Raw genomic sequence first — 22,597 nt, forward strand, 5'->3', positions numbered from 1 at the left:
TGAGACATTGGAGGCATGAGTTATAAGGATATCTTATGTAAAAGAAGGCACATTGAGAACCATTTCTGCTTCTATTTTTCCAACAACTTTCTGGTTTCATGCAGTTGATTTTGATGGGAAAATATAGAAGGGAACCTCCAACAAGTGCACTAAAACCTACTACAAACCGTCAAATTAAAACAAACCGAGTTGTTACAATAGGACAAAATGATAAAACCCAAAATATAGAACAGATAATGCGAAACACTTATTTTTTCGATATTTTTATCCGATCCAACCGAACAATTTGGAGTAAAAGAGTCCAAGCTATTCAGGACTCACACTTTTGTCCAAAATTGACAAGTTCATTGTGGGGATTCCAGTTTTGGCACAGAAGCTGGTTCAACTTCAAGCGGTTAGTATTTCTAAATACGGCCTGAAATTGTTAAGAAGATCAATGACAAGCTTAGAACTCAGATGTCCGAGGTGGACAAATTGCCCAAGAACCTTGCTTCTGTGACTGATGCCATGTCTGCATTCATGCATATCATTGGGTTGGGTTGGCACAAGAGTCACCGAGTAAGATTCTCGTGAGAGGAGAATTCGATGAGTATCCTGATGACAAGCACATGCATTTACTGCTCGTTCGTGGATATGCTTGATCACTACTCAAATGATCTTCATGAGGGTCCTCAAAGTGATGCTTCTGATAAGTTTTTGATGGAACAAATAGAGATACTAGAAGAAGGCAAGTTGATTGCACTCCCAAATTTCATGTCACGTACTATTCTCTTGCTCTCTTAAAGGAAAAGAATAAAGTGAAGGGAATATCAAACAGTTCACTGACCAGGTGCGGGACTATCTTGGGAAAGTGGTGGCTGCTGTTCTGAAGCGTCACTCAGAACACTATCACCGGTTGTGAAAATGGAGAAGTTAACTTATTACACATGCATGGCCAACCAGAATCAGTTTGTGGAGAGAGTTAAAGCCAAAAATCTTCTCACGTAGTTCTTGATGGTTTTGGAAACATTCAGGTTGGTTATCTGACTCACTGCTTAACTTGTGCAAGCATTTGACTTAAATGAGACCGACAGCACACTGGAAGATTGTGCTTCCGAGGCTGATTGACACCACTGCGATGCATCTGCAATTCTGCCATTTCAACCCTGTGGACAAGGATCTGGGAGATGAGATTGTGAGCGATAAGATGTCTCCCCATATGGAGGTGGAATTGAGAGATTGTTGGATGAAACTCCTTCTGTTGCCGCCAAGCATGACAAGCTCAATAGGAGAATTAAAGTGCTCAGAGAAAGCAAGCAATTGGTGGCTAACATAATGGACAAAATTTCCAAATATGGTGATTAGAGCTCAGAATCTGCCTTTTTCATGTTTGTATGATTTTGTTAATTCTGCTTCCATCTGTCTTTGGTTTTAAGTTAGTGTTTGTTATATATTTAACCATCCCATTTCCTAGTCCCTTAATATTATTATCACTAGCTAGTACCAGACATTAGTATCAGCAGCAGATGATAAGTTGATGTATCTTATTATTATTATTATTATTATTTTTAATGGCTGGTGTATCTTATGCTTGTATAACTTGTACTATGTTTAATTTGTGTTTATGTCATTTTGTGAACTCGGAAGATCAAGGCAACCTACTAGAAGTTTACAATATAAGCAGTGTTGAAGTTTTATCTAGTTGTTTGAAAACCTGTAGTGCATTCCTGCAAAATGTTGCATGGCCTCTTCTCTTCCGAGAATTATAACGATACATTGTGTAAAAGCAGGCACATTTGATAATCATTTCTGGTTCTGTTTTGGTTTTGTCAGCCTCAGAACCCAGTCTTCCATAAATTTGTTTCAACAAATTTCTAGTTTCTTGGTATTGATCTGCCTCCCACATGAACTGCAGTTGCGTTGATTCATGCAATTGAAAATTTCAAATTATGAGCCTTACAGGTTAACAGCAAAGAGAAATGTTAGATTTATGATTTAAATAAAGTAAAACTTAAAATCTCAAATACAAGTTTGTTGGATGAAAAGACAAGAGTCTTCAATTCTTCATTCTCTTGTTGTAGCTTAGCGCCTTAGCCTCATACATTATTTATTTGAAAGAGTATTATTCGTGTAGATAACCTATAAATTAGATGGTTTCAAACTCCAAAAGCTTACAACTTAACCCTTTCACCCATTTTGTGATGAATTTATACAGAAGCAAGCGCGGTTGATTTCTTCCATGCCGTATTATGTAATGTAGTGTTGTCTATTTCCCATTTTCCCTACAGTACGTTGAAATTCAAACTAAAATTGTTACACCAAAAAAATGTAATCCTTGTCCAGCAAGAGCCTGTTTAGATGATTTTTCTTATCAAATTCGTTCAAGAGGTATGTTGTTTAAAAAATTAATTTAAGTTCGGTAGTGATATTTTCAGCAAGTCTTGAAAAGTTACTATATATAACTGGGTAATTAACACAAACAAAGCATGTCTCAAAAAAAAAAAAACACAAACAAAGCATAATAAAACAAAATGGTATATAATTAAAAGCATCGCATCAAGGATAGTCAACTGCGATCATCATTAACAATAAGATGATGCTTCAGGCATCTACGAAGCTCGAGTACTCTTAAAATCATGTCATACACTTAAGTGGAACGTATTGGTACTTGATACACCGTTGGGTTCTTGAGGGTGCGTATAAATACGCACCAGAAGCATTTTTCTAAAAAAAGATTAAATACATAATTTAAGTATATATTAGTACTAGGTACCCAATAGCTGAAATAGATTCAACTCAAAATGTTTAATGTTTAGGTGTGGGAAATCTGCGACCACAGTGAAGCAACGATGGCGACAGATCTGCAACGGAGTTGTGATGGAAATGGTTCTGCAACAGCTCGATCGAACTACATCAATTGTCGGAGACATCGTAAAAAATGTAGGAGACACAGACACTATGCATGAAATGTTATATGATGAGGAAAAGTTCATAATAATATTATAGACTTTGATGGATTAAACCGCTAGAAAATTATGTACTATAAATAAATTATTATACTATATCATCTAACTAGTGTCATTTCTAGATTTTATATACACAAATCATTCTCTTTTTCCAAAAAAAAATGAGTTAAAATAGGATGAGAACAAAATATCAAATATTGGTGAAATGTTTTTTTTTTAAGAAATATTGGCGAAGGTTATAAGAACTATTTAAAGGAACTATCATTATTGAAATTATTACTCTTTCTTTATCTAAACTAATTTTAGAGATAATATTTTTCTTTGATAATAGACAAGAAAACAATAAGATTAAAATTGTTAAAGTGTTATAACATAGTCATGCTCATAACATTTATTTATTATAGTTTTTGTATGGTGAGATTTTTTTTAATAATGTCAAATGACTAATATCTATTAAGAAATTTGACTGTTCAAATTTAGTATTGTCTTTTTTTTCTAATTATTTTTTTTATCCATGAGACTTAAATAAAAAAACTAAAATCTTATTTAAAGAGAATAAATTTAATACTACTCGCACCAACTACTGATCGAGACTCTTTTCATCATGTGTTGTAGAGTATAATCTCTTTTAATGTTATAAATTATGTTTTTTTGTGAGTTCTTTTTTATCATCTAAATAGTTATGTTTATATAAACTTCTATATATATATATATATATATATATATATATATATATATTATATCAACGTACCTGTATCTTAGTTTTTTTCAATAAAATTTTTATATCTCGTACCCGATATCGTTATTATACATTTATAGCCATATTGGCATATTCAAACAACTTAGACAGGCGTAAACCTATTGGATGGACAAATTCAAAGGAGGAAAAGCGAAACGTAATCTAGTTAATTAGGTCAGTTTGAGAATAATTGCAAAATCCAACTTAGACTACATAAAATAGGGTTGAATCAAGTTGTCTTTTTTCTTTCTCCCAAATTCAACCTGTAAGCATGACCATCCATAACGAGAAGGTTCATACCAAAAATATATTTATCCGTTTGAAACATACACAATATAATTTATCATAATGATTTACATCTGATACGGACCAAAATTTCTGTACCTGAATTAAATTCATGACTTGCAAGCGTTAATCCAAACAAACAAAAGTGCCTTATGGATAGAAAAAAGAATCATGACTTCCAAACGTTAATAATCCTAACATAAAAAAAAGTGCTTGCACGGTAAAATCACTTCTATACATATGAACCTGTCGTCCACATGCATGTGAAAACAACTGCGCACTGATATTCTAATTTGAAAGTCTAATCCATCCAAGAAGTCTAAAACCGCGTGTTAGGTGTATTGGATAGTGTCCTACTCCTACAAGAATGAATATCTTTAGCTTTTCTGCCGCCTGAAAAGTATAAATCTTTGGTAATGGACCTCTTGATTGAGAATGAATGAGATCTGTTGACTTGATTATGTGAAATATGAGTTAATTTGTGACTTTGTGTTCAACCTCATTTATAGTGTGTTTAGCGGAGGTGAAATGGAATCCAAAACTATTAAGAAATTGTTGTTTGTTTCGTATCTCTAATTAATATATTATTTTAATTAAATATGTTAACTTGTTTATTAAAAAGAAGATGATATTAATTTAAAAAATTGTTAAAATATTATAAAAGATTAGCTTACTAATATATTCATTTTGAAAAATTAATAAAATTATGTTGACATCATGAAAATAATTTTTATAATAAGAAAGTTACCAGTCTATATATATATATATGAATATATTAAAATATCATGTGATAATATTTTTAATTAACAGGTAAAATTATTTACTTCATTTTTAAGTCAAATCCCTCTCCAACCCTAATCTTGGCATAACGTTCGTGACACCGAATGTCCTTTTGTTTTATAAAAGTAAAACACCGGATGTCATTTTCGTTTGCTGGCTTTCAATGTCGTTTACATTTTAATATTCGTAGCCATGGCGTCTATAGTACATTATCCAATAATTTAATGCACAAAGTTCAACAACAAAATTGAAATTAATGTACCATCCGAAAAATAGAACTAGTATAGTACCAGTGTCTATGACTTGGACAGTGCCATATTCAGATGCATTATCTTCATTTTCCAACTTGGGTCGGCTTTCTTCAACTCAATTATTGCATGTACGACGTTAGTTGATCTTTGAGGCAAAATCATCCTTGAAGCGTAGAGCTTAAAGCTTAGCCAATCTCGTGGTTCTTTGTACCCCTCAGAGCAACATGGGGGTTGCCAATTTCTCTGTCTTCCTACTTATTATTTCTCTAAGTTTCTTCCAGTTGCTGAGAATTTCTGAATCAAAATTACCCAAAGAAGAAGGTAACTTTATATTCATCTTTTTAAATGTGAAACATTAAGCATAAGGGTTGGAGCTGCTGAACTTATTATTAGTTCAGGAAGTTTCAGTAACTTCTTATCGTAGTTGTTCATGATTTAAAAGTATTATTCAGTAAAAGTTAATGGGTGAAATTTTGTTTAATTATTTTCTATCCACTTTTATTTTCTTGGTTATATGAACCTAGTAGCAAATATTTTCCCTTTAGTGGATTGGATTGACAGTTGATATTAGATTCACATTCCAACTACACTTGTTTACAGCTACAATGCTTATGCCTACATGTTTATCATTGTCATTTAGTTGATGCTCTTAAAGAAATTGTGAGCACAATGGGTGCGACATATTGGAAGTTTGATGCTGATTCCTGCAATATTGAAATGGTTGGAGTAACACTAGAACCACCAGATGAATCAGAGAGAAGAATTGGTTGTGATTGCAGTTTTGAAGACGGCACTGTCTGTCATGTTGTGAACATGTATGACTACTACCAAATTATTTAATTTCTCTTTTCTGAAGTTCTTGTGTTGTGTGTTTTCGTTGTATTTATCTCTTAAATTTCCAGATTCAGTTATCTAAATCCACATATAAATAAGTATTGTCAACATATACTTGCAAATAGAATAATTTAATCCCTGGCAACATTATTTAAAGAGCCTATCAGTACTTTATGCTTCCCGGTCAAGACTGATGAACAATGTTTCTATGTTTTAGGACTCTCAAGCGCCTTAGTCTACCGGGCATACTCCCACCTCAACTGGCCAAGCTACCTTTTCTCCGATTTGTGTATGAGTAACTTAATTGTTTCTTATTAAAAAAAAGTTGCAATGGGTTTTTCACAACTTGATTTGGTTTCATTCCTGATATAACCATTTTAAACAGTTCAGTGATTCTTTGATCTTAGTATTTCCAAAAAATTTCCTTCTATGGACAGAGATTTTGCTTACAATTGCTTCACCGGCACAATTCCAGAGGAATGGGCTTCTCTGAACCTAACTTCAATGTGAGTCTGGGTTATTTCTAACTACTGCAAACTTTTAATTTTATCGTTCTTATTTTATAGTAATTACATATTGAAGTACAACTCTATGCAGCTCTCTTCTTGTGAATCGGTTATCTGGGGAAATTCCGAAGCATCTAGGAAATATTACTTCTCTCACATACCTGTATGTTTCGAGCTTTAATTTAATTCATTCATATATGTCCTAGATATTATCATATCTGTTGAAATCCTCAAGAACGAGGTATACTTTGATGGTGTGCGGCAGTATGTCATTTGTCATCCTTACTGTAAAACCACTGCATTTTTTTTTATCAAAATTCCGATAGGATGCTCGAAGCAAACCAATTTTCTGGTGATGTTCCAACTGAGCTTGGGAAACTAATCAACTTGCAGACCTTGTAAGACATCCCAGTTTCATTTCTTCTTTTCATTTTCTAATATGATTATTTGATAATTTGGCTGTCTCGGGTAACTTCTAAGATATCATATATATATATATTCTCACAATTTTGTCTGCCATTTTAACACCGAAGGGTTCTGTCATCCAATCAATTGACTGGGAGCTTTCCACCTTCACTTGCAGGACTACAAAACTTGACCGACTTGTGAGCTTTGATTTTGTTTCTTCTCCTTAGAACCCAACTACTTAACTTCTAACACTTCTAACATTGTCACACTGCAGTAGAATAAGTAATAACAATTTTACTGGAACCATACCAAATTTTATACAGAATTGGCAACAACTCAAAAGACTGTGAGATTCTAATTCCTTTCTTTTTTAAATGATTTTATGGTTCTTTTGGTTAATGTTAAATTCTATATTGTTTTCCAATTTCATATTCTTATCAATGTAAATGTATAAAGAGAAATGCATGGAAGTGGACTAGAGGGACCCATTCCATCAAATATCTCTCTCTTGAATAACTTAGAACAGCTGTACGTATATCTTTCTTTTTAGTCCTACTTGTTATGATATATTTTGTACTTCATTATTGTCTATCATATTTTTATTCTGGCTCATGGTAGCACATCTTTGTACAGAAGAATCAGTGATATAGAAAGTCCTAGCCAGGACTTTCCTTTTCTGGGGAACATGGCAGGCTTGATTACTTTGTACGTAAACTGCTAACAGTGATAATATTTTCTCATATTTTGTTTCTTAAATGTGAAAAATTTATTCTTTAGACTTTTAGTCTGAAGTTTAACATCATTCATTTTTGTGTTTAAGGGTTTTAAGGAATTGTAACTTATCTGGTGTGATACCTTCATATATCTGGACGATGATGGCTTTGGAGAATTTGTAAGTAAGCTTGTGAAGATTTCTGTGCCTATAACATGTTTATTCTGCATCTCTGTTTAATAAGAATAGGCTACTTTAATTTATCTACTCTGACAAATGATGGTGGAGAAAAGCTTTTTGCTACCCAATTCTTAAACAATGTTTACATGCCTAATTTTATGAAATCATTTTGCACACTGAGATCATGTAAATAAGGCTTTCTCTGGATTTTGACATGTTGACAATTTTAACATTGTTTAAAAGAAGAGGGTAAAGAAAATAAAAGCCAGTCAATTTAAAAAGACATGTCAATAGCCCCATTAGGTGTTTGATTGTTTGTATTCTCATCATGCATATTGTTCAGTCCAAGTTCCAAGGTATAGGACTTCCCTAGTTCATGATGAAGGTGAACATGTGTGGAAGTGAGCAGTGGGGAGTACCTGGAATGACGCTCCAATACCCAAGTTAGCATTGTGCACTAGGAGATGGTGTTTGGGGAGTAGGTCTTTACCTAAAATGGTCTTTCTCCTTATGTTGGCAGTGACACGGCTGATTATTGTCCGGGTTCATAGAAAAATCCTTGTCTAGTGATTGTGGATTCTGGAGAGTAACATCCCTCATAACTGCTGGAGGAATGTTTGATAGGGAATCTCTCTCCTGTAATCGTTTGAGGACCCTGAAGTCCTGTCTTGGTTGGGGCCGAGGTGATTGGCCTATTGTGTGATGGGCTTTTTTGCTCTAGGACTCTAATCCAAGGTTCAAGTTAGGGACATATTTAATAAATCATAACTACATTAAAAGTAAAAAGTAAAAAGTAAAAACAAATGAAAAGATTTTCTGCTAACTGAATTCTAAGCAATGCATATTTCAATAAAGTTTGAATATATGGAAGTGCTAAAAGGCAAATACATTGCAAATATCAGTATGACAATGAGCTAAGTATTTTTGGTAACAGCTTAATAATCTGAAGTTGAATAATTGTACCATATGATATTTTTTTTTTTAAGGACTATACCAATATCAGTGCAAAGCTCTTTGGTTCATCATACCTTAAAGGTTTACAGTATCTATTTTCTAAATCTATAAACATCAAACTTATTTGTCAAGAGGCACAGGAAAGAAGTTATGACTTACCAATCGTATCGTGTTTTATCTGTATGAATTGGCACTATCCTTGTTATGGACTTTCTTTAACTTGTTCTAAAAGCTGCTTCTATTATTGTATGATTACATGTTGCCGGTAAAACAGCATTGCCTTATTAAAATTGAAATTCCTTTTCAAAAAAATTATGATAGGGATGTCAGTTTTAACATGCTTGTTGGGCAAATTCCAGCAGTTATAAGTGCAAGGCGTCTAAGATATATGTAAGTATCTTACTCTAAATTGAAGATTGACACTTTAATTTTAACTAAAAACAAAAGAGATAATATTCAACCAATTTTCGTGATTCAAAAGCCATGTTATGTACGTAGTTCTTTATAATAAAATTGAATAATTGCTTTTATGTTCAAGTATTGACACAATGAGTTTGGCATTGCTTTTGTTAGCTACCTAACAGGTAATATTCTTAGTGGCAATATACCAAATTCAGTCCTGAAGGACGGAAGTAGCATGTAAGTTTGTTTGTGGTTCAAACTTTTTTTTATCTATATAATTAATTTACTTGAAGTAAAGTTTTAGTTTTGTATATTTGGAATGTTTAGTATAACCCAATAGATTTGTTAATCATTGATTATGTGGTTCACAGCAGAATGGATTTGAAATAAGAAACAAAATGAAGTTATTTTCTTAGCAATAGAAATTGCAAAATTTAGACACTTCCCAATTGGTTCATCTTTATTCTAGATGTAATTCAAACTTTAGAGTTAGATGTGGTTTACTAAATCTAACTATTTATTTACTTAATGTTCAAACTTAGATTGTGGGTTTGGACAAACTAAACTAGTTAATAGAATGAGGGTTGTTTCACACTTATATATTCTATCTTGGCATTATCTCTAGCCGATGTGGAACTTGAGTTTTTTCCTATACTCAATCATCTATGTCTCCTTAAAAATAGGAAGAAACTTAGTATGAGTGATGTGAAGTTGTTAGGTTTTTAAGCACAAAAGAATCAACTAGTTGGAGTTTCCATTTTGGGTTGTACCACAAAGGGCATTATGGCTTACATTTCCTTTTTACCTTTTCTTATTGTATCGTTCCACTAATCAATGCTGTGGAATCAGAGCAGAGAGGGAGGGGAGTATATCTCTGGTTAGCATGCCAAAAAAAAAAATTCAGAATTATCATGATGGAATCCACTGGGCATCATAAAAGAGGATGATGCGAGCCAGGGGTTCCTTTATTCCTTTTTATCTTTGCGTGTGTTATTTGTGATACATGAAAATATTATTAAGTAGGATTCTTATTCCTTTAGCATATTAGACCTTTCTTAGTGATGTCTTTTTTGTGTGTGTGTGTACAAACAGATTAACTAAACACCTTTGGATTTCAATTTATGGTTTATTTCTGACAGAAGTTCCCTTATTGTGTTGGACACAGTGATCTTTCATACAACAACTTTACTTGGCAAGATGATGACCAGCCTGCTTGTCAGGACAGCATGTCAGTGAAAACCTTTTCAATATTATTTCCTTTATAGTTTTCAAGTTTGATATTTTTCTAAACTGAAATTTGTTTGATATTGTTTCACTTAGTAGGAACTTGAATCTGAATTTGTTCAGAAGCTCGATTAAGGAGAATAAGTTGTAAGATCCCCTACTCTGGTTTTGGTTAGACAAGCATCCAATTGAAAAATGATTTATTAGCAATAATTTATTTGAAATGTAGATCATATAAGTATTGTGCTAGTACTGACTATTATTATGACTTATCATTATTTATTTCTACTTTAATTAATGAGAAAATGATATAGTAATAAATTAGTGGATATTAGTATAAAATTTCTTAGGAAATGCGAACAATATATCCATAAACACCATCTTTCTCATACATTATTTAATATGAATGAACTTTATTAAGTCTCACTAAAAATTTATAAAGGAGAATGTGTGGAAAAATGTTAGTCAAAGGATATGTTGCTAGTAATCTTCAAACTTCTTTATACTTACAGTGCATACTAATTAAACTATATATATATATATATATATATATGAAAATAATTAGTAAATTTTAATTTTGCTATTGACAGAGAGGAGTATGTTCCTTGCTCCAAGAATTTCATCTGTCCACGGTGTAAGTCTATATTGATCTAAACTCTAAATCTCGTGCTTGCAGTTCAGTTTTTGTTTTTATTGTCAGGCATCTACCAACTATGTTAAAATATATTTCATTTAACACAATTATTTGATAATTAAACAATTATTAAATATCCTCAATTATAGAAAATGTTATTGTACTTGACTAAATTATTCTCTATTAAAATATTTAAAATATTATCACTAGGTCTTAACAAAATTAACAAAATAATGCCTTGATTTTCTAAAATATTATTTTTCAAAAAAAGATGACATGTTAAAATAAATCCCAGTAAGTCTGAGATGGAATGGGGAATTAGGATGCAAGATCTATTACATAAAGCGTTTTTCACTGGCTTTCTTAGAAAAATGACCATGATCCAATGGATAAAGCCCAGAGATTCTTCCACATCAGATGTGCACCTCATACTTGCAGTATAGTTTTTTTTTATTTTTTATGTGTATACTAATATAGTTGAATCAAAATATTTACACTTCACAAGCGGAACATATAATTAAATCAAATAATGAAAAGTGTAACATGTGAGGTGATATGTGTGTAAATGTTTATTCGTAGGAATATTTGCATCAAAATAAATGCATAATAGCAAAATGACACTTTGTTTTCTATGACTCTGCTATAGTAAATTGCATATGAAACTTTGTACTTATTCACTGTCGCATAAAAAAATCTTACATTGTCTTATTTTCTTAATCAACTGTCAGATTCAAGTTGTTTACATGTTAACTGTGGAGGGAAGGATGTAAATGTAAAAGATGATAAAGGAGAAAACCTTTATGTGGGAGATGATGTTCAGGGTGGCACTGCAACTTATTTCTACAGTTCCAATGATCACTGGGGATTTAGTAGCACCGGAGACTTTATGGATGATTTCGATGGCCAGAACATACGTTACACAGTATCATCTCCATCTTCAAATATGCCTGAATTATACAAAACAGCACGTATATCTCCAATTACACTTACTTATTTCCATAATTGCATGGAAAATGGGAACTATACTGTAAACCTCCATTTTGCTGAGATACAGTTTACAAATGATAAAACATTTAGAAGTCTTGGGAAGCGCATATTTGATATCTATGTTCAGGTAACTGGGCATTGGTCAAACTAATGAATTTTGCTTTAATTTTCAGATTATGAATTAATGCATTGACTTTGTCTCAGGGAAAACTGATTCGCAAAAATTTTGATATAGAGAATGAGACAAATGTTGCTGAGAAACCACTGGTACTGCCTATATACAATATCAGCATTACAAATAATGTCTTGGAGATTCGGTTCTACTGGGCTGGAAAAGGAACTACTAGAATTCCGGATGTTGGAGTTTATGGTCTCCTTGTATCAGCTTTTTCTGTGGTTTCAAGTGAGTACTACCCCCCATTGCAAGATGAGTGTAAATTTATTTTGTTAAATTTGAAGTGTTTCACCATCATGTTACTATTAAGTACAGCTGCATATACAAATACAACTGCTACTATTAAAAAAAGAATGCTCTTAAAGAAAGAGAACCTCATGAAATAGTAGTTCTATTCTCATTTTCTATTTGGTATGTTTGTTTTTGTTTCTTGAATAGCACTTTTCATATGCCTTTCTTGATCTTGTTAGCAGGATCAGATGCAGTGTCTATTTCTTATCACTTTTTAGTTAGCATTCCTTATACTCAATATCATTTATACAGATGTTAATTGCAGATGAGATTTAATAGTTTTGACGCCAATCTTTATTATGGCTGGTGCTGTATAAAAATCAGTGTGATTCCTTGCTGTGCTTTGTACAGATTCTAGAGTTTGCTCAAATGGAGAAAAGAAAGTTTCTGTTTCTATAATAATTGCAATTGTAGTTGGTGCTCTATGCTTAGTGCTGTTTACATCTGGATTCATTTGGTGGAAGTGGAAAGGCTTTTTCAGAGGGAAACTGCGAAGGGCAGGTGAAGTCATTTTATTATACTTTGAAAGTTGTACACAGCAAAGTTTCCATTCGGGAGTGAGAATAAAAGTTTGCACTGCCTAATTATATCGTTTTCAAGCAATATTTTCTGCAGATCTGATCAGATTTGAGGCTTTTGTTTATAGTTGGAACTTAGATAACTGTTGATTAATACAAATTTCTCTTGGCTTACATGGACAGGTACAAAAGATAGAGATACTCAGGCAGGCAATTTTAGCTTGGAGCAGATCAGAGTTGCTACTGATGACTTCTCTTCTGCTAATAAGATTGGGGAAGGTGGTTTTGGTCCTGTATACAAGGTTTTTGGATGACTTCCAAATAAATTTATTTCATTCAAAGGGAATTTTCTGTTAGTGTCTAGCATAAAGGATTTCTGGTAACTTGGATGCAGGGTCAATTGCTAGATGGTACTTTTATAGCGGTCAAGCAACTGTCATCAAAATCACGGCAGGGAAATCGTGAATTTATAAATGAAATAGGCTTGATATCTTGTGTGCAACACCCTAACCTTGTAAAGCTTTATGGATATTGTGCTGAAGGAGAACAACTCTTGCTGGTATATGAGTACTTGGAAAATAACAGCCTTGCCCGAGTTTTATTTGGTGCGTCATTACTTGTCCATGAATTTCTTCATATCTCATGTGTGAAGTGGTCATATGAGAAACTCAAAAAGAATAAATCAGATATTAGTGGTTTAACTTGATTTTTTTTTTTTGTTAATTTTCTCAAACAACTTGACAAGATGAAAATAGTTTTTTTATCCTTTTTTTAACAACCCTATAATTGCTCTAAAATGGATTGCCCTGGTATAATCCTCTAAAATGGATTGTCAATGCTCATGCCCTGATATAATTTCATTTCTTGATTGTTAGAAGGGTGAGTAAAAGTTTTTAATATGATTTGAATCAAATAAGCAGCTGTAATGGCCCTTGATGTTTATAGGTAGTGAAAACAAGCAGCTTAAATTGGACTGGCCCACGAGGTTTAGGATTTGCATTGGCATAGCAAAAGGTTTAGCATTTCTACATGATGAGTCAAGATTCAAGATAGTTCACAGAGATATCAAGGCTTCTAATGTGTTACTCGATGACAAATTGAATCCAAAGATATCTGACTTTGGCTTGGCTAAGCTTGATGAAGCAGAGAAGACGCATATCAGCACCCGAGTTGCTGGGACTATGTAGGTTGCCTTTGCACTTATCTTACAGATATCTCCAAATGATATTTGGTACCTAATTTATTTATTTATTTTCCTCGCAGAGGATATATGGCACCAGAATATGCATTATGGGGCTACCTTACTGACAAGGCTGATGTTTACAGTTTTGGAGTTGTGGCATTAGAAATTGTTAGTGGGAAAAGCAATAACAATTATTTACCAGATGATGGAAGTGTTTGTCTTTTGGATCGGGTAATCTCAAAACTCCTTAATGTATTTTTCAATTATGAACCCTTTATTTTTTTTAATACTTATTTAAAGACAACAATAATTTATATTTGCAGGCATGTCAGTTAAACCAAACTCGGAACTTGATGGAGCTGATTGATGAAAGGTTGGGGCCAGACCTTAATAAAATGGAAGTAGAAAAGGTGGTCAAAATAGGTCTCCTGTGCTCAAATGCTTCTCCAACACTTAGGCCTACAATGTCTGAAGTAGTGAATATGCTTGAAGGACATGCAGATATTCCTGATGTAATCCCAGAACCAAGTACCTACAATGATGATTTAAGGTTCAAAGCCTTAAGGAATCTCCATCAATATCAATCAAAACAGAGTTTGAGTGGAAACCAGAGCCAGAGTTCAATGACACATACATTCACCTCAGCATCTGGTGGTAATACTCACACTACTAGTTATATTGAGGATCATAGTTCAGTTGACAGTAGTTAGTTTTCTCCTTTCACCAACTTGACGCACTTTACCAGATAGCAGTGGTAGCTCCAGATCTTAGGGCTTGAAAATTTTGACCAGCATGGAACCTTCTATTTTCACTTGTGTAGTTTTCTGCTTTCTGAAGAGGTCTCCAAAGGAGTATGAGAAGATTTTTCCTTTCTTCCTTATGTCACCCTTATTTGATTTGATTTTACTTTTTTTGTTTCTTTAATGTACAAATATATTGCTACAAATAAAGCAATCTCTAAATCATAAATTTAGGTTACTTCTTTATTTATTTCTATGTGTATCCATATAACGGAAGTTCAATTCATACCTGATGTAAAATATTATAATAAATTATAAATTAGATTGTGTATGTTTCAAACGGATAAAAATGCTTTTGGTGTACTCGTTATGGCTGGCCACATACAGGTTGAGTTTGTGTTGATTTTCTAAAAAGGAAAATAAAAGAAAAAATTGATTCAACACAATTATATTATGATTTTCCTTATGAATTTTTCCATCAAATAGGTTCCTGCATATTGAATCATCTTACAGTTAATGCTGATCGCAGTTGTTTACCCTTGATGCGATGCTTTTAATTACATACCATTTTGTTTTATTATAAATACACTATTTATGTTTTGATTCAGGGTCAATTACCCAGTTATATAGAACATAGTATGTTTTGCTGGAAAGCACTAGAGGTATTCAAAGAACAAGAAAAGCTTCGGCAATTCATTGTAAACCTCAAGTGCCTTGACCTTTGGAGTTCACAAAATGACATAAACACATATCGAAGATGGTACAACCATCTAATACACCAACTTAAAGCTTATGCTGATAGGTCTAGTACCCGTGATGATAATATTTAAGGAACTAGGAAACAGGAGTACGTGTGTATCTGTTTATATATAACAAACACTTACTTAAAACCTTAGTTGCATAAAAAATTTTAAAAAACAAAATCACTCGAACATGAAAAAAGGTGGAATGTTAGCTCTAATTACCATAGCTGGAAACTTTGTCCGTTATGCTAGCCACAACTTTCTTGCTTTCTCTGAGAACTTTAATGCTCCTATTGAGCTTGTCACGATTCAAGGCAACTGAAGGAGATTCCTTCAACAACCTCTGAATTCCACCTCCACATTGAGACATCACGTCCTTCACAATTTCATATCCTACATCCTTTTTCACAGGGTTGAAAATTCTGAATTGCAGATGCAATGCAGTGCTGTCAATCAGCCTCCGAAGCACAATCTTCCAATATGCTGTTAGTCTCATTTTCAAGTCAAAAGCTTCCGGAAGTAAAGTTTGATACTCAATCAGATGACTAACCTGAACCAACCCAAAACTGTCAAGAGCTACCTGAGAAGATTTGGCTTGCTGGACCTTAGCTTACTCATGTATTGGGGATCGCAAGTGTAATCAGTTAACTTCTACATTTCCACAACCTCCATCACATATTTCATAGAATTCTCCTTCATCTTAGCAATAAGGTTCTGCCCTGCCCGTTTTGTACATGAATGAAGTTGGCGGTAGTGTTCTGAGTGACGCTCCAGAACATCAACCACACCACTTCCTCAAGATAGTTCCATACCTTGTCAGTGAACTCAACAAGGGAACAGTGCAAATGTGCTTGTCATCAGGGTACTCATCAAATTCTCCACTCAGAAGAATCTTACTCAGTGATTCTTTTGCCAACCCAATGATATGCATGAAAGCAGACATTGCATTAGCCCCATAAGTAAGTTTCCTGGGGAATTTGTCCAGCTCAGAAAGCTGAGAACCGAGCTTGTCGTTGATCTTCTTAACAATTTCAGGCAGTATTTTGGAAATACTAGCCGCTTGAAGTTGAACCAGCTTTTGTGCCAAAACTGGAACCCCCACAATGGGCTTGTCAATTTTGGACAAAAGTGTGTGAGTCCTGAATAGGTTGGCTTCTTCTGCTCGAGCATCTTCATAGGACTCATCCCCAATGCGATTTCTGACACAAACATAGCCAAGTCCAATGTTGACATCATCAGCAGTTACCTTCTCATGCAAGCCCTCAGGAGCCTTATCAGCTTTTGTGACCACAGCAAGAGTCCTCTCACCGGTTTTGTCAACACCTTGTGACATCCTAATGGACTCACAAGTAGAGAAATCAACAGTGGCAGATAAAACATTGAGAATGATGCTCTCTTCAGGCCTTATATACTCCATAATTATATCCTTAATCTGGTCATATATATCCTCAGGTTGACCATGAACTGGCACGCGAGTGATACCTGGAAGATCAACCATAGTGAGATCAGGAACACCGTCCTTCTTCACCACAAGAGTTAATGGGGTGTTGGAAATTCCTTTCCCACCCCCTGCAAGCTCATCCGTGGCAACTCGGATAGCATCAGAGACTTGAGCCTCATCTGTGGACACGATTTTGGCATTATACTCTAGCACCAACTCGGGTTTGGGGAGTGAGTGGTTTTGTAGCCTCATGATCAAGGGAACCCTTGTGCAGATACCTTGTCCACGGGGTAAGCTGATTCCAGCCAGAGATTCTAGGACACTGTTTTGGAAAATGAAACAATTACATCAATGAAGTTTAGTGGATTATTTAATTAACTTTGATTCACTATTTAATTAATTTATTTTGAGGTATAGGTCTTTTAGATTCACGCACTAGTATTTTACAAGAATCTTGTCTCATAGTAATAGAGGATTAAGTGTCTTATAAAGTGTTAAGAAAAAAAAATATGCAAATACTCCCTTCAATCTCAATTATAAGCAAACAAAATATATATTTCACAGTTTTGAAAAAAAGTAGTTAATTTCAAGTGTGTTATTTTCAATTAAAAAATAAATATTTTTTCTAAGTTATTTCTTATTAAAACTTTATATTAAGTATACAAAAATCTTTCATTATTTTGAAGAGTCTCAATGAATAAGAGATAAGTAATTAAGATTTATTTATATTTAAAATAAAAAATGAGATTTTTATTATTTATATTTGAAACCAGAGCAAGTAATTTTTTACATTATCATTAAATTTTTTTATACATAATAAATTCATCGACTTGTAAAAAAAACCTACTTAAAAGCTGTACATATCATGATTTGTGATTAGTTTACATTGGAAAATAATTTTACACCACTGCATATTTATATGTATTACTGCATTTGCATAACAACAAGTAAAAAAATCAAACAAAATTTTACCTGGACTTGCCAGAAGACTGGTCACCAACAACAACTATGGTTGGAAGCTGTATCCCTTCTTTGGTGATGTTGAGGCGCCTCAGGTTCTCGACAGTGTGACACCCTCTACCCCTCACATATATATTAATAAAGGAATAAAAATTCAAATATTAATTAGAAGTATTTTTAAAACATTTTTAAATACAAGTTTTTCAAATGGATAAAAGGCTCACATTCACTTTCTTCTACATCATATTCAAACTTGTCCAAATAAATAATAAAGTCATCTCGACTCAAAGAAAATCATATAAGTCTCATACAATTAATATGGAACCTATATCCTAATGTCACATCCTATCAGAGCGTGGTGTTCCCGTGTCCTCTAGCATGAGGTTCTTCATAGTCATCCACCTATTCATCTGCTCCCCCGAACACAAGTTCAAGATCATCACAGGATTCAAACACAACAACACACAGGGAGTGAGTTATCACATTCCTAGCTAATAGAGAAACAAGACAATTAAATATACATATTATATAAATGAGATACCAATTGCTTAAACATAGCTCACGTAACTTCACCACTTCATCATTCAAAATTCACTTTTCAATTATCAATCACATTACACAAGAATCCCACACTTCGATCAAGATATAATAACACATCAATTAGCAAGCATATGCAATAGTTATGCTAAGACTCAATCCTATATGCAATGTGGTACCATGTCAGTGAAAAATCACCCTGGGGCGCTTAGGAGTACATAACAAGACACACCACACAATGAGTTTGTCAGGTCACTCTCACTAAGTAAGATCATAGGGAGACCAGTCAGGGTCACGATGTTTTGCGAGAATGCTCCAACCATATGAGATCAGCATAGGCTTAAAGGAGCACTCAAACCCGGTGACCCCCAAGGCCTACACTCCAAAGAGTCCGTCAGGGCCTCTCCCTCCTGATTCAGGTCCAACCCCTAAAATAATTTTTGCATGCAGACACTGCTCATGAATTATACAATACCCACGACCTTACACTCGTGTTTTAAACACGTTCAACACAATCGCACTATGATTTAACACTGGCTCCTAAATAGGAAACCTACATTTTCTCTTTAACACTGCGCATCAACGCTTTTCTCAAGATAACACTGGTCGGGTTATTGTACAATTCATAGCTTACAACACAAGTAATTTCACATCAAGTGTTAACTACACACTTATCCACAACTAGAACTCATTCACAATTTCACTTCTCATAGTGTGATAATCCACCATCACATGTTTACACGTATCTCACAAATTAACACATGTTCAACTTTACACTTATACTCAATCTCAATAACAATATTATAATCTCAAAGCAACATATTCTTCTACAATTCATCACATACTCACAATTTGAATCATCATTTCATATCCTCAATATAACAATTTATATAAAACACTATCACAACATTAGGACTAAAACCCCTTAACTAATATTACACAATTATATCAAAATCATAGGTCGAAATATACAAATATCAAGAGCACAATTTATCAAGCAATTTTCATTAGGACATCAATATTTTATTTATAATCATAAAGGAAAAATTGCAATTTAATAAACATCTCAAAATAAAACCCCAATTTAATCCTCTAAGGATCCCTACACATGTTCTCACTAATCCCCAACTGTGAATAACTCATCCCTTACCTCTGAGCGGACTCACGTGTCTTCAGCCAGGGATAGCAACATCTCTAGCGGTTCCCTGAAATTCTTTCAGTTATTCCTCCGACTGCTCCGATAGAATTCCCAAACGTCAGAGAGACGGAGAAGAGATTGAAACCTCCACTTATACTGTCTTCATGCGATTCCTTTTTCTCCCTCCACGAATATTATCTCGCAAATCCCAACGGTGGAAGCGTGCGTAATTGAATTTCGAACAACATATCCAAATTTCACAATAATCCAACGGTTAACGAAACCGGGATCGTAGTTTTACCAAGACAGCTCTGGGTTTCTGCGGGAAAGAAAAAAGCTACAATGCGAAGGGTGTTTCTCTCAGTTCAGACATGATATCGAAATTCCCAACGGTGAGAATGCTCGGAATTGTGTTGCGAACATGATACTCAAATTTCACGACGATCCAACGGTGAACGGGTTCGAGATCGTCGTTTTTCTGAGACTGGTTTGGTGGGCTGCGGGAAAAAGAAAGGGTTTTGAGAGGAGAAGGGAAAAAACGAAAATGAGGCCAAAAGGAGGCAGCTGACTTAACATAACTATTTATACCTAGGGTACTCAGCCTATTATTTGCTCTATATTTATTTATTTATTTATTTATTTTACTAAAAAGCTTTTTAAATTTATTTACGAAAGATTGGGATGTTACAGACAGCATCAAGAACAGGACGTATGCGCTCGTTGTAAGAGGACACAATGGGCGCAACATGTTTGGCCTCGTTTGGTTCTAGTTTTGGAGTGGCATGATCAACGCCAAAGCGAACGGTTCCTTTTCCCATTTTCTAGTAAGGTTATGTGACACAACAGAAAGAACTTTGAAGGAATTGAAAGCAAAAGGCAGTGTAAAAGTTAAGGTGAGGAGTGAGGAACAATGCTGTTTTCAAGAGAATTGAGTAATATTTATAGACATTGCTAGGGAAAGAGCCAGGAGCAGCAAATGAGAAAAACAGAAACACTCTCGTGACTTCTTCAAAATAGCAAACACTCCGGTGACTTCTTCAAAATAACATAAACATGAAATATATTGTTATTTTTATTGATTAATCAACACATAACAGACAGTAATTATTATTTAATAAAAACATGACACATAATAATTAATATTATTTATTATGTTAGGTCAACGTTTACGTTTAATTATAACGTGAAAGATTAATATTATAAGATTTTAAAAAGTTGAAGAACAAAATTTACAAATTAATTTACTAGATGATCAAATTCAAAATTAAAAATAAAAGAAAATCAAAAATATAATTTTATTAATTAATATGATACAGATTGAAATTCAATAAAGTATGACTGAAGATACCTTTGATTATCATAGAAATTAACTTTCTTAATAGCAAACAAACTAATTATATCTGTAACAAAAACTAATTATGATAAAAATTTGTATTAAATGGTAACTTGTTACTTGTATTATCATTAATTAAATTTCAATTAAAAAAATCTATCTATTACCAGCCATCTTTATTCAACCCAATTAAATTATGACTGTGGTACATTTACAAGTATACACAGCTGTAACGAGTAACAGCAACAAAAGATAAAAGAGAATTCAAAAATAAAAAATCAAGACTGCTTATGATATTGCTGTGCTTGATGCTTCTGTGTAAGGGTTAACTTGTTATTTGGAGGTAGGATCCATTTACGTATTAGGGATTATCTGTACTTATAATATTCTTTCAAATAATTTTAGGTGACTTAAGCTACAACAAACTTGGATTTTAAAATCATAAATCCTACATTTGTGTTTGCTGTAAGCCTCTCATGCTTATTAAGACTCTAATGCTTATTAAGACGTGAGCCTCATCATCGTTCGTCATTATTACTTAGAGACGCGAGCCTCACAAAAAAATAGTAGGCGTCGTGACTTGTTGAAATTTGAAAGACTGAAAACTGAAAAGATGAGCCGCAAATGCAGAAGCTGCCAACTTCTATCTGGTCTTGTCACTTCATTGGCACGTGAAGCGGTGCTTGAACCAAGAGCATTTCTATTTCAGAAAAGAAATAATGGGGTGCATCTTGGGACTAATTGACCTAATGGGATTTTCTTTACAACTAATTTCCTAAAATATATCTTGTATAAAATAATTGTCGAGAAGGATCTCTTTTTAAACGCGTTCCCTTATACATGTTAGCAATACAGCTGAGCATGTTTCGTCATTGATATTGGTAAAATATGTGAAGTTGGTCTTTCATCATTGTTGCTGACGAGATGCAAGGACAAATTATGGATAATTAATTTTAACAGAAAAAAATTAAACAAAAAAATAAATACGATGATAATTTATTGGAATTAAATTAAGAATGATTGACTTTTAGGGATAATTAAATATTATTTCCCGTTATAACAAATTATATTAATTTAAAAAAAATCAAAATAAAGTTAAAAATATATTATATCAATCATCAATTACAATTATATTTAATTTTTTTCCGTTAAAATTAATCATTCTTAATTTAACTACAATAAATTAATCATCCCTAATTTATTTTGTATTTATTAAACAAACAACACATCCTAGAGGAAAGATTGATGTTTTAGTCAATTAATTAAATTTTATAGCATACATAATTATATAATAAATAATATATATTTTAATCTCACAAAGAACACATCTTATTTTATTCATTAAAGTTTTGTCAAGATTAATCAATTATAATTTTTCCTCAATATAACTTATAGAAAGATATCAAAAAAATTAATTTATTATCATAATTTTGTGAATCAATATTAATATAATTTATGCACAACTTATTCATTAATTAAATTATTGTTGGATGAGATTAAATTTCACATTTTTAAAACTATTTTCAATCCTTTTAAACATAAATTCAATGTCTGTCCAATTATATAGCTTCAGCTATTTTACATTATTAACATATTCCTTAGACAACAACCAAATAAAAAATTATAAATTATTTTAGAAATTGTATTATAAATACACACAACTTCTTATACCAAACAGCAAAGAATTGAGGAATTAG

General features: G+C 33.1%; 1 protein-coding gene and 1 pseudogene across 2 annotated transcripts; one reads left to right on the top strand and one right to left on the bottom strand.

The window, feature by feature from the left end:
- The first annotated feature begins 5,017 nt into the window (after positions 1–5,017).
- Positions 5,018–15,090, top strand: LOC100305400 (receptor-like kinase). Of its 2 annotated transcripts, none has more exons than XM_006593257.4 (24): positions 5,018–5,321; positions 5,641–5,815; positions 6,052–6,123; positions 6,272–6,340; positions 6,432–6,503; positions 6,667–6,738; positions 6,874–6,945; positions 7,023–7,094; positions 7,205–7,276; positions 7,382–7,453; positions 7,569–7,640; positions 8,916–8,984; positions 9,168–9,233; positions 10,162–10,224; positions 10,320–10,367; positions 10,811–10,854; positions 11,583–11,968; positions 12,046–12,244; positions 12,659–12,808; positions 13,009–13,127; positions 13,220–13,430; positions 13,771–14,008; positions 14,089–14,239; positions 14,332–15,070. In XM_006593257.4, exons 1-24 carry the CDS (start codon positions 5,225–5,227, stop codon positions 14,716–14,718), a joined length of 3,048 nt encoding a protein of 1,015 aa, XP_006593320.1. In that variant the 5' UTR covers positions 5,018–5,224; the 3' UTR covers positions 14,719–15,070. The 2 variants fall into 2 exon arrangements, with proteins under 2 accessions (XP_006593320.1, NP_001238634.2); NM_001251705.2 differs by having other exon boundaries at positions 5,027–5,321; positions 10,317–10,367; positions 14,332–15,090.
- A 328-nt stretch (positions 15,091–15,418) lies between these two features.
- LOC100797829 (dynamin-related protein 4C-like) lies at positions 15,419–20,385 on the bottom strand (annotated as a pseudogene).
- Positions 20,386–22,597: the final 2,212 nt, after the last annotated feature.

Source organism: Glycine max, chromosome 13, assembly GCF_000004515.6.
Source record: "Glycine max cultivar Williams 82 chromosome 13, Glycine_max_v4.0, whole genome shotgun sequence".
Taxonomy (NCBI): Eukaryota; Viridiplantae; Streptophyta; class Magnoliopsida; order Fabales; family Fabaceae; genus Glycine; species Glycine max.

Coding starts and splice junctions, on each gene's coding strand:
- LOC100305400 (NM_001251705.2), top strand. CDS start 5,225: ATGGGGGTTGCCAATTTCTCTGTCTTCCTACTTATTATTTCTCTAAGT. Junction 7,277..7,381: donor TTGAATAACTTAGAACAGCT/GTACGTATATCT, acceptor ATCTTTGTACAG/AAGAATCAGTGATATAGAAA. Junction 14,009..14,088: donor ACCCGAGTTGCTGGGACTAT/GTAGGTTGCCTT, acceptor TTTTCCTCGCAG/AGGATATATGGCACCAGAAT.